This window comes from Lemur catta, chromosome 6 (genome assembly GCF_020740605.2).
Source record: "Lemur catta isolate mLemCat1 chromosome 6, mLemCat1.pri, whole genome shotgun sequence".
Classification (NCBI taxonomy): domain Eukaryota; kingdom Metazoa; phylum Chordata; class Mammalia; order Primates; family Lemuridae; genus Lemur; species Lemur catta.
In genome coordinates, this window is record NC_059133.1 from 80,728,999 (window position 1) to 80,741,562 (window position 12,564).

Here is a 12,564-nt window from a genome sequence, read left to right on the forward strand (position 1 = left end):
AATTGCCTTCTGTAAGAACAAATTTATCAAAGTGTTGTTAAAAGACTAAATGAGATAACATCTATATAGCACCTGGCACACTTCCGTGCTTAATAAAGGATAGCTGTGGGCCGGGCGTGGTGGCTCACGCCTGTAATCCCAGCACTCTGGGAGGCTGAGGCAGGAGGATCGCTCAAGGTCAGGAGTTCGAGACCAGCCTGAGCAAGAGCGAGACCCCCCTCGACTCTACTAAAAATAGAAAGAAATGATCTGGACAGCTAAAAATACACATAAAAAAAAATTAGCCATTAGCCGGGCATGGTGGCACATGCCTGTAGTCCCAGCTACTCGGGAGGCTGAGGCAGGAGGATTGCTTGAGCCCAGGAGTTTGAGGTTGCTGTGAGCTAGGCTGATGCCACTGCACTCTAGCCTGGGCAACAGAGCAAGACTCTGTATTAAAAAAAAAAAAAAAAAAGGATAGCTGTGTATTTAATGAATATTTCTTGAGCTTGGTGGTAACAAAATCAAAATGAACCAAAGTTTAATAGCATCCAAACAGACAACAAAAGATATCTAACAGTTTTTTTTTTATTGAATGGGCATGCATAGTGTTTACATCACTGAAAACCAAGAAATCATTATAACATTTGTTTCTTATTTTTGTCTTTGGCAGACGGAAGGATTTAAATATCCCAGGCCTTCCTCAGTGCCACCTTCTCCTTCAGGGTCTCAGGCCTCCAGTCCTCAAAGCAGTGATGTGGAAGATGAAACTGACGATGAGAGATACGATGAGGAAGAGGAGGCTGAAAGGGACCGGTTAAATATTAAGTCACCATTTTCTCTGAGCCATATTCCTCGTAGGAAGAAAAAGCTGCATGGTGAATACAAGAACTGAATTCCACACGTGCTGAGCAGAGCTAATTTTGTAAGAACAGAGGAAGAATGATTATTTAAAAGAATGAAAATACTACAGATTTCATTATCTTCTTCTAAATATTCCAATGGAATTTAGTCTATGCCTAAAAGGTGGAAGAGATTAAGTAAATGGCAATTTTGTAATTTAGAATAAAATCCAAGTTATTCTTCCCACCTCATGTTTCCCCAGTAAATTTAAGCATAAAGAGGAGAATTAGTTAAAGGGGGAAGACTGGGTGTGTTTTTAAAAATGGTTAATTCAGGCTGGGCATGGTGGCTCATGCCTGTAATCCTAGCACTCTGGGAGGCCGAGGCAGGTGGATCATTCGAGCTCAGGAGTTCGAGACCAGCCTGAGCAAGAGCGAGACCCCATCTCTACTAAAAATAGAAAGAAATTAGCTGAACAACTAAAAATATATAGAAAAAATTAACTGGGCATGGTGGCTCATGCCTGTAGTCCCAGCTACTCGGGAGGCTGAGGCAGGAGGATTGCTTGAGCCCAGGAGTTTGAGGTTGCTGTGAGCTAGGCTGATGCCATAGCACTATAGCCCAGGCAACAGAGTGAGACGCTGTCTCAAAAAAAAAAAAAAGGTTAATTCAAGCAATAAGGATTTTCTCTTACTAGTGTTTATTTTAAAATTATTATTATAATCCTTTGCTTGGTATTTATACAGCTTCTATACCCCACCACATAAGTCTCTGATTCCCCCACCCCAAAATTCTGATGTTAGCCATGAATGTATACCACCTACATATTTTAAATAACTAGTTCTTTATTGGTTATTTTCACTTTTTTCATGCATCAGAACCATGAATTAATATCTAGCTTTACAAAGACAAAATTCATAAGCAAATAGCTGTCTTAGATCCAGATCTTGATGCATATTTATGTCACTTTTGAAATCTAGAATTCATGCCCAAATTAATGATAAATAGATGTTACCATCTGCAGTGTAGCATCTTAGTGTAACCATTTTTCTATTGTTTAAGTGGAAGGACTTTTTGAAAATTTGGTCAATCTTCCATAGATGATAAATGGTTAAATCCAAGCGAATAAATACATCAATATTTAATGATTTAACTTTTGTTGATAATGTCTTGTTTAAAAATATTTTAGGCACCTAAATAACATGTGTAAAGCACCTGTCATGAATAGTGCCTAGTGAAGAATAACATTTCAAACTATCTTTTACAAATAATTAGTGGGGAAGAAAAAGAGAGCATCTATTTAGTTATAATAAGGACAGTGTTTTTAACATATTGTGTGATGTGCTTAGAGACATAGTGGAATGATTGCAATTAAGCAGATTTATGTTTTAAATGTAAATCTAAATTGGCAAAAAACAAAACCACATTCACTCTTGGATTGCTTTTATTGTATCTAAGTAGCCATTCATTGTAAGTTCTATCTAGCTCACAGTGAATACTTTGATTAACGTATCAGTTGGCTTTGGTCTGAAAAGGCTCTAAAAAGGTTTTGGTCTTATCAGTGCTGGATTGTTGATGGCAACAGTGAAGAGTAACAACAACATGTCAGATGGTACAAGACCAGTGGAAAAACTAATCAAGCTCCCCTGCTGCCCCATTAGCTAGGAAAAGTAGAAGAATGCTGGATACAAGCAATAAATCAGACCAAAATGGAAGATGGTTGCAAATTCACCTTACTGAGAGGTTCAGGAAGAAGGGAAATAAATTGCTTAAAACTTAACCCTTGAAAAAATACCCTGTGGCTTTTGCACAATTAACTCAGCATCTGCAGAGCAATTTGAAATACTCTGCAATGGAGAGCAGAGAAATGTGAGATGGATTTATATTGCAGGTCCATTTGCTGAAGTGCCAAAAAGATCTCATGATAAAAGAAGGGTTCATGTTACAATAACCATGAAAATATATCGCTAATAAAGTCGCATAATGTGTGTATGCAAATGATACTCTTGATTGGTAATTGGCTGGTCTGTTAGCGTGAGCTATACAGTAAAAATATCTCATTTAAATTTAAAATTTAAGTGCTTTTTGCTCAATGAAAGAATAGTTCTATTATGAGACATGAGCGCAAACGATAGTGCATATGAAAATTAACTGACTTTGCAAACACCTGGTTTTGAGTGGCGTGTGTAAGAGTCAGTTTCTACCCTGTGCTTGGCGCCCTATTTAGACAGATGCTGCCACTCGACTCCATCCTCTGCTCAAGTCATTTATTTATCCTTTCCCCAAGACTGACAAAGCCAAGTGGGGAGAAACAAATATGTTTGTTAGATGACTCTGTGTCTAGCAGAGTGCCCTGTACAGAAATAAATAGTTGCATAAATAAATGGTCTTATTGGGAGAAATAGAGGTACAAAAAATGATGCTTTGAAAGAATGTATGTATTCATAAATTGGAGGACAGGAACTATGGAAAATAGTGTGTGGTGCCTGATCAGCTGACAGCAAGACTTTTCTTACGGATTGTACCACCTACTGTGGTCTGAATGTTCACACGCAGGCGCTCCTCCACTTATGATAGGGTTACGTCTGGATAATTTCAATTTATGATGGTTCTGTCTGGATGCGGCCCCATCGTAAGTCGAGGAGCGTACTGAAGGTGTATTGCTCTCACACCATTATTAAGTCAAAAAATCCTAAATTTAACCATTCTATAATAAATCGAGGAACATCTGTATTGAAATCCTAATCCCCAATGAGATGGTATCCACGAAGGAGGTGGGGCCTTTGGGAGGTGATTTAGGTCCTGAGGGCTCTTTAGCGCTTGTATAAAAGAGGCCCCAGAGAGCTGCTCCGCCCCTTCCACCATATGAGGACACGGTGAGAAAGAGCCATCTGTGGGAAAATGGGCCCTCACTAGACACCGATGCTGCGAACACCTTGATCTTGGACCCTCGGGGGCTCCAGAACTGTGAAAAATAAATTTCCGTTGTTTATAAGCCACCCAGTTTACGGTATTTTGTTTTAGCAGCCTGAGGAGACCAAGACACCACCCCTTCCTCCATGATAAGTGTTAGAGTGAACAGAGAGATGAGAGTATGAAATGTTGTAAGTGCTATAATAATTTTTTTCCAGGGTACAAGGAGAACTCATAAGAGAGACTGGTCAAGTCAACTTAGGGAGGTCCAAAGAGGCTTCATAGGATGAATCCAAATTTCTCTGAAGTACTGTGGGTGATACAATTACCCATCTCACATGGTGGTCGTGAGGATCAAACCGAATTAGAAGTGAACTCTTCCTAAAGGAATTTACAGTCCAGTATGAAGAGACTGGACTGTATGAAGTTCTATTACCAACCTCCCTTTCTCCTGAGGCCGAGCTAAAATAATCTAACTCAAGGTTGATAGGGGCCGGGCATGGTGGCTCACACCTGTAATCCTAGCACTCTGGGAGGCCGAGGCGGGTGGATCGTTTGAGCTCAGGAGTTCAAGATCAGCCTGAGCAAGAGTGAGACCCCGTCTCTACTAAAAATAGAAAGAAATTATATGGACAACTAAAAATATATATAGAAAAAAATAGCTGGGCATGGTGGCACATGCTTTTAGTCCCAGCTACTCGGGAGGCTGAGGCAGGAGGATTGCTTGAGCCCAGGAGTTTGAGGTTGCTGTGAGCTAGGCTGACACCACAGCACTCTAGCCTGGGCAACAGAGTGACACTCTGTCTCAAAAAAAAAAGTTAAAAAAAAATGTTGACAGGACATACATTTTCATTTCTCATAACTGGGTAAAGAAGAAATGGGAGCCAGAGGCTGATTTGAACAAGCCAGGGCCCCTTTGTCCTTTTCTCTCCTCTCAGAATCACAGTGGTGGTGTGGGGAAAGGGGAGGCATCTACCTGGAAACCCAGGAAGACAAAGAATAATTGAGAGCCCTGGATGGAGGCCAGATAGCCACAGGGGAGGTTGGATACAGAGGACAGTTAGGAACAGAGAGTGGCTGAAAGTCCCACCTGGAGGCCGGGAGGTATTCTACTACCACCTGGGAATGCCCTGAAGGCAGAAATTTCCCAATTTTAAAACACAAGCCATACAGTGTGAAAGCTTTTTGATCTATGATCACTTATATAAAAATATAGGAATAAAGAGAATTGCAAAGACATCCAAAGATAGTTGAAAAGCAAACTGGGGAGAGGGATCCTTTAACAGTACATTTGTATGGCAACACGTTCAAGAAATTCTAGTACTTATGGTACTTGGAACTATATTTTAACAGCCATTGGTCATTTAGACAGCTTTTTAAAACATGTTATAGTACGAAATACTTGAGATTGTTCTGGGTAGTTGTGGGAAGAATTATTTCATAAGACAGATGTTAAAAGTGTTCTTAGAATAAACATAATATTTAAGCAGCCAACATGTACAAATTTGTGTCTGATGAGTAAATAATTTTCAATAAATTGGACATATGCACTACCTAATAAATCAACTTTAAAATCAAATCAGAATTAATGACAGGTGCCTATTATAATACCACACAAACTTTTAATACTCACATATTATTTTTGGACAGAGATTAATGTTACATTAAGTTGAATTCAGTTTCATTATTCAATTCTGAAACAAGATACAGACAAATTTTATAAGCAGGGTTTTTATTTTTTAACACAGTGAAATTACAATTCCAAGTTACAGAGATAATCACATAAAGTTATTCTTTGGCTACAAAATAACGGCTATATACTGATGACAGTAAGAATTATGGTCATATTGTAATTTCAAATAAATATTTTATTATGCTTGCTGTAGGGGTGTTTGTATGTATTCATATGGTATTGAATCCACATTGACTTCGAAAAGGAGTAAATTAGGCATATTACCATGCACTTATGATATCTCGGTGCCTTTATGTAATGTTATCATGTCAAATCTAGGCTAGAGCTCTAGGCAATTAGAGGAAGCAGAGTATTTGTGTCTGTTGAGTCTGTTTGGTCCTGGAAAATGAGTTCCTTTTAAAAAACTGGTTTGTTCCCTTTATATGGTATATGCACAAGCAGACTTTGTCTCCATCGGCTTATGTCCCAGTAACATTTAGATCCACGTTTCTAAGCAGAATTCAGGGAGATTTCCAAGGAGCACAAGGGGAGCTCTGGATCTTCAGCGAACCTTCCACCTCACCGTTGTCCTCTCTCAGCAACCTCACTGAAGTGTTCTTACCACAGGGCTTCTCCCCAGTCATCCCATTTCCCTTCTTAAAAAGTTATTTAACCTGAATGAACCACAGAGAAACATACTGTCCTTTTTCCCATCCTGCCATGCTTGCCACCCTCCTCTGGATGGGAAAAAGGGAAAACAAAGAGGGAGAATCTCTCCTGAGTGCCAACAAAACGCAAGTGGAATGAAAAAACCAACAGCTAGGATCAAGACAGGTACTGGCTGTGTAAGAAAAGGCAAGAACACTTCAGAGTCTTCAGCCTTATAATTATAAATGCTCTAAAGAACTCAAGAGTAAGACACAAGGTGATCTAAAACCTTTTGGTGATCTAAACAGGACCTGAAGCAATGAAAGAAGGTGATGATGTTCTCAGCTAAGAACTCTACATTTCGTTTGTTCCTAAAAGAATAAAACTAGCTATGCATGTTCCTAAAATTACAAATGGACTAAAAAGGGTCCAAGGGTTTTATGCACGTGGTTCATGTTTTCAACATAATAGAACTATAATTGAACATAATCTGGTATATCTTCACCAGTTTAGCAGACTGCCTTCCAAATATCTGGTTTGATCGAAGTTTTCTTCTTCATCTGTAAGAAAAAGAAATTACTTGTATACATATTCTGTATTTTATTAACAAAAGAGTAAAAGGAGAAATGAAGAGAATCTCAGGAAATAAACATTTAACCCCCTAAGTTACATTAACTTGTGGACTCTGCTACTGAAAACTTTCCCCAAATGGGTTTGGATTTGTTTGTTTTTTAAAATTTTCCCCTTAGCTTTAGATAGATTGGGAAATTCAAATTTTACATCTGAATCTTTATAATGAATGAAACTACAACATGATATATTTGAGGGCCACATGTCTTGCTCTGATAAAAAAATTGCCTCATGTCTAAAATACCCATCATTACAATCATTCACTTTCATCAAAAGACTGTCTCTATTTCCTGTTAAAATGCATCTTACTTGGGAAAGATAACATGGGAACACATTTACAAATATTCCTTTATTAGATGAGCTAGAGTTATGGGGATGAAATGAAACAAAAAGAAGAGACAAAAATCAGGAAGTGTTTCAAACCTTGAATTTAAAAAAATTTCACCTTGGATACAGCATCCTCTACCTATTATTCAACTATTCCTCACCTAGCCCTCCAATACCTAGTACCTGCTTTCTCTTTACTCTGCAGCTTACGAATTTCTTATACCAAATTCCCTCTAAACTAAATTCCCTTTCAGACAGAGCCCAGCAGCGGCAAATTGTGTCACTGGGCAGGAGCTGAGGGGAAATCTTGTGAGCCCCTGCTTAATGTCCCCTGAGTTCTGTATTGTTACTAACCATTCTGCTATAGTTGATGCTCTGATTACTCCCTTCTTGGAACTTTCCATTCTTGATTCTGGGATACTCTATTATTCTGCTTTTCCTCTTACATTTCTGCCTGCTCCTTTTTATATCCCTTCACTAATACTATTTCCCCCCTCTTCCCTTGCTTTTTGGGTGCTTTAGAAGACAAATCTTTTATTATCTGCCCTTCCTCCACTATATCTAAGCCCTGGGGGAGTATCTCCATTTTCATGGTTTCAACCTTTATGAACTATCTCTGGATTTCCAGTTATTCTCAAACCTGACCAATCATAAGAATAATGTGGGGGAAATTCTTAAGGATGCGGATTCTGGGGCCTCACTCAAGTCATAGAGAATCAGAATCTCTAGGCCTAAGGCCAAGAAATCTGTATTTTTCAGTAAGCTCTCCAGGTAACTCTGAAGTAAGCAGTCCACAGACGGATAGTGAAGAACCACTGACCTGCACGCCTTTATTCACTAAAATGTCCCTTTGACCTTCAATTGAACCCTTCTCCAGATCCACAGAAAATTTCATTCCTTATCATCTTCACTGTTGTAAACTCTCACACACAACACTTTAAAAATGTGGTTGACTTTGGATTCTCTTTTATATCTTTAGTGAACAGGGATCCCATCTTTTCTTCTTTCCAGTATGGCTCAGAGTTGAGCCTCTTCATCCACTCCCACTGACTGACTGCACCTCCTCACTTCACTCCTGCATTATTCTCTGGTTTCTTCTGGGTTCCCCACTCCAACTTTTTCTCTTTGTTATAATCCATTTGACAGCTGGCATGGCATAACTGAAGGAGATGTAGAATCACACAGACTTGAGCTAAAATCCCAGTATCACTTCTTACTATCCGCATGGCCTTAAGAAAGTAAAAACATACCTCCTGAAGGCTCAGTTTTCTGAGCTATAAAGATTAGCAGTAACATCTGACACAGAGTAAGTACTCCCATATTATAGCTGTTGTTATTTCTCTTATTGTTACCCTATGTGTAATAACCAGACTCTCTTTCTTCACCCTGCCGTCTCTCTGTAGAAAATCCATAGGTCATCCCATTCATTCTCCAATAAAGATCAAGTTACCTTCTGTCTTCATCCCAGTTCCACTACCTACCCCCTATGTGATTGGTGGACAAGTTACTTCATCTTTCTGTGTCTTTATTTCCTCATCTGTAAAATGTGGGTAAGAGTGCCTACTTCCTAGGGTTATTGTGAGGATTAAACATACTCATCCAATAACGAGTGCTTAGAACAGTGCCTGGCCCATTGCATTATAGTAAGCACTCAATCATTATCAGCTAATAGTAGCAGTGGCAGTAGCAATAACTCTATCATAACCACTACTCCTGCCTTCTGCTATTCCACTGGCTGCTTACCCTGTATTTTCATTGCAAAGGTTATTCTCATGGCCTGCTTTTGCTTAGCACATAGCAGGCATAAATACTTATTTGCTGATTGATATAATCCTCTCTGTGCCCAAGTTAGCCATGACCTTGCTCTGAGTTCACTTTATCCCACTCCCTTCTACTTGCCTCTCATAGGTATTTTTTGACAACAAAGCCAACGCTTGAAGCCAGCAAGTGCCTTCTGTTCTCTTCCCATCTCCCACATGGCCCATTTAATACTAGGCACAGAGCACATATGATTTCTCCAACAGCAAAGATGTCAGAGAACTAGGCCAGCAGCATGTGTTTTGACCAATAGATCACACACTATATGTATTTTTTAAAACATTTAAAAATTCAAATTATGTCTTAAATATGGCATCATTATTTTTGAAAGAGAACATTCTAGGTCTATTCATTATGCTTTGATGACTTCTTAATAGTCATAAGAATTATATACCTTGTTTCACTGGGTTCTTGTAGAGACCTTGAGCACGAGTACATTATCACTTCATTATAAGCAGTAGAGCTGGGATTTAAACCCAGGATTTTTAGACTCCAAAGACCTGTTTGACCCATTGCCAAGATGCCTTAATTCAACTAGCAGTTTTAATGCTACCTGGACAGAGTGCCTCTATTTGCAGACTACATCTAATCCTGGTATAGAGGAAGCTATAAAAACATAATGAAAATTGCACAGGGTTAGAATCAGAACTGGCCCATATCTATTGGAGTGAACCACAGGAGACTACTATGTTTGTAAGTAAAAAATGATGGACTTCTAGCAATTTCATTTTGGTTTAACTTGTAATAGCGAGCAGTTGGATTTGTGGTTATTTAATCCTTTTGACCTTAGTTTGTTCAACTATAAAACAATGAAGATGGACTTTGAGCTCTTTCAGCTTTAAGAGTTCTAAAAGAAATAAAGTTTACAATAGCCTATGGATTAAGAAATGCATATAAAATTCCCTAGTGTCACCCATGGAAATGTTTTTATATTCTTGGGACTGACTTTAATGAGCAATATACTGGTCTTTATAATATAAACATCTGTATGACTTTCTGGGTGGGTAGGAGTTACGCTCAACACAGAATCCCAAAAGTAAGCAAAGCCACTCTGTCCTGCAGTTGAAAGAGGTCACTATACTTGTACCTTCTTGTGGTTTCTGTAAGGAAGCCAGTAATAGGGCTGCTGTCTCTGGAAGAGTTAGCAGGTCGGGATTTGGGCTTCGTCTTTCTGGAGAAACAAAAACGTGTACAGATGCTGTTAGCATTTAGGTAAATCCTATTCTAGTATGTTATAATACTAAAAATACCTCTATGAAATAGACTTTTGACTCCTAAGCAAAAGGCCCCTTCCACAGAAGACTAATTTTTATAAATTGAAACATTTCACATTTTTCTTGGAAATGGCCTACAAGTGGTGAGGTTGAGTATACATGCAGGGTATGGATGAGAATTTTAAGGATTAAGACAAAGAGCCCATGAGAAATGTCCCCCTTCACTGTTTAAAATGCGAGGTCTGGACAAAAGCTTTAGATGTTTTCCTGCATGGAGCCTGTATTATGTCTTCTCTTGTCACTTTCAAAGCACTTTGAGATAATAATCTACATTCTTGGCCACTTATAAGGTGATTATTTGACTCAACCAGCACCTGCTAAGTGTTCAAAGTTATTTCAAACCTAAGTTGACAAAAGACAAACGGTTCTAGTTCAACACCAACCATGATTTTCCATCTGGGGGCAACTGAAGCGGGAAAGCAAACCCTACCCTCATAAAATAAATAAGCTTAATTATACTTAAGCAAGCTTGAAGAAGCTAAACAAAAATTTGTTACACATCTACTCTGTGCTCAGCAGAATGTTTGGTATTTTTCAAAACAAGTAGACTTTTTATTTTTAGCATTTCAATCTTTAAAATTTTATCAACTTGTTCTGTGATTTTTTTTTAATCGAATGGCATGAAAAGGTTTATCACGAAAAACAACAGTCCCTGCCACTCTTCATGGCCCCTCCTTAATTATTTTTTATTTTGAACCTTTTGATAGCTCTTTCTAGTAATATGATGGACGCACATATTTGTTCCTATTTTAATAATAACAGTGTTTAAGAAGAAACTGAATAAATCCTACATAAATGCGCAGGTACATTTTTAGAAGCATTTGCACAGTTCTTTCTATTCTTCCCCCTCTGAGCTAAACCCCAGGCCTGGCCTGGCCCAGAATAAATAAGTAACTCCCTGGGGACGTCAGCACGCTGGGCGGTCTGAACAGCTGCACCCCAGCCTCCCCCGCCCCTGCCACCGCTAGTGGGGCCGGACGTCGCGATCCCCCAGCTCGGGCTCGGCGTCCCGTCGCCGCCGCCCCCCCTGGCCCCACCGCGGCGGACCGCGCCTCCGGGCGGCCTCCGAGCCGCGTCTTTCCGGTGCGAAGGCGCTTGCTTCGGGCGCCGGGGCGGAGCGAGCCCTGCCCTCCCCATCCTGCTCCCCGTCGCGGGATCGGCGCCCTCGCTGCCTTGGTCACTCACCCGGCAGTGGCCGGTCGGAGAGGTCCTTCCTCCGGCTCTGGTCGGAGATGAAGCGGCGCCCCTCTGCAAGAGCGAGACAAGCGTCTCGGCGCCCGCCCGGCCGGGACGATCGGGGGTTAAGGCGCCGCCGCTCGGCCCCGCGCGCTGCCCGGGCCGGGACGCGGTGGGGCCGCGCCCGCTCAGGGTCGCGCTGGGCTGCCGGGTCCCCGCGCCCCGAGCCCGGCGCCCCGGAGACCGGGAGGAAAGCGCCGCGCCCGGCCGGACGCCGCAGGGGCGCTTTGGAGCGGAGGTGACAGCAGAGGTCGCGTTCCCGAGCCCGGGGCGATGTTTCCCAGGCGACCCCAGAGTCCCCAAGTGCGCCAAGAAACGGCAACCCTCCAGTTTAGGATGGAGGATTTCTAATAACCAGGGAGTCTTTCCTTCCCACCGCCCTCGCTCACCCACCTGTCTCTTTTACTAACTGAGTGGCCAGGATGGCCAGGATTATTTAAGGAAACGAACTGGACGTTATTCGCGCTCCATCTGTCTGTTCGTGCATGCACGCACGCCGAAGGGGCTTCCACTATTGTTGCAGGAAGAGCAAAGGGCTTGCAACTTACGTGCCCCTTTCAGGTAGAGCATAGCCTGAGGAGTCCAGTTCCTTCTCTCAAACAGTCCCTATAACCCGGGGAAAAGAGAAACATTGCAGCCCAATCCTCTATTAGAGAAAGAGGGAAAAAGAAACACAAAGTAAAAAAGAGCAGCGTGGGCACAGCAGCGCGCATTTTGCATTTGATTACCTGCGGAGCGCTGCTGGAGTTTCCCAGGAAAGAAAACACCAGGAAAAGACCCAAGATTGTTGCTGCCAGACTTCTGAGTCCCTGCATAAAACAATCAACCACAGAGGGTCATTTCTGTGCGGACGGGATCTTGTGCTTCCTTCCTTGATGTCTGGACGATAACAAATCCCTTAGTTCTCACTGTGTTCTGTTTTAACACTCACTAGGTAGAGGTGTTTCCCCAGGCTTCTTTCTAGTTAATCTACAAGGTTCCACTTAAAAAAATTATTTAGAAATGCGTTATTTTCATTACATTACCCACATAAGTAATTGAGTAAATAAGTGACTTTGTTTTCTTAGTAAAATCAAATGATTCTGTTACTCCAAAGTCATATTTATGAACCATAAAATAGGTAAAAAGCTATAAAGCTTTTTAGAAAATAGTTAAAAAGTCACAAATGAATAAAACCTTTACTTACCTTCATGTTCTGCTTCTTTTCAGAACTCTGCAATAACT

At 40.9% G+C, this 12,564-nt stretch overlaps 2 protein-coding genes across 3 annotated transcripts in view; one reads left to right on the top strand and one right to left on the bottom strand.

Annotated features, from left to right (window-relative positions):
- The window catches only part of GYS2 (glycogen synthase 2), a 55,383-nt gene extending 54,315 nt beyond the window's left edge, over positions 1-1,068 (top strand). For both annotated transcript variants that reach the window (XM_045554222.1, XM_045554223.1), the window contains one exon: positions 653-1,068. In XM_045554222.1, coding sequence (XP_045410178.1) covers positions 653-874 — 222 coding nt within the window. In that variant the 3' untranslated portion in view covers positions 875-1,068. The remainder of the gene's footprint in view (positions 1-652) is intronic.
- A 5,406-nt stretch (positions 1,069-6,474) lies between these two features.
- SPX (spexin hormone) lies at positions 6,475-12,155 on the bottom strand. Its single transcript, XM_045554225.1, has 5 exons — positions 12,069-12,155; positions 11,889-11,946; positions 11,290-11,352; positions 9,918-10,001; positions 6,475-6,615 (listed from the first exon to the last, which is right to left on the bottom strand). The coding sequence occupies exons 1-5, from the start codon at positions 12,153-12,155 to the stop codon at positions 6,557-6,559; spliced, it is 351 nt and encodes a 116-aa protein (XP_045410181.1). The 3' UTR covers positions 6,475-6,556.
- Positions 12,156-12,564: the final 409 nt, after the last annotated feature.

Bases quoted from the DNA above. Each gene is read 5' to 3' on its own strand.
- SPX (XM_045554225.1), bottom strand. From the start codon at position 12,155: ATGCAGGGACTCAGAAGTCTGGCAGCAACAATCTTGGGTCTTTTCCTG. The intron at 11,353-11,888 runs GTAAGTTGCAAG...TCGCTCTTGCAG, and splicing joins GCTCTACCTGAAAGGGGCAC to AGGGGCGCCGCTTCATCTCC. The intron at 6,616-9,917 runs GTACAAGTATAG...TTTTTCTTACAG, and splicing joins CTTACAGAAACCACAAGAAG to ATGAAGAAGAAAACTTCGAT.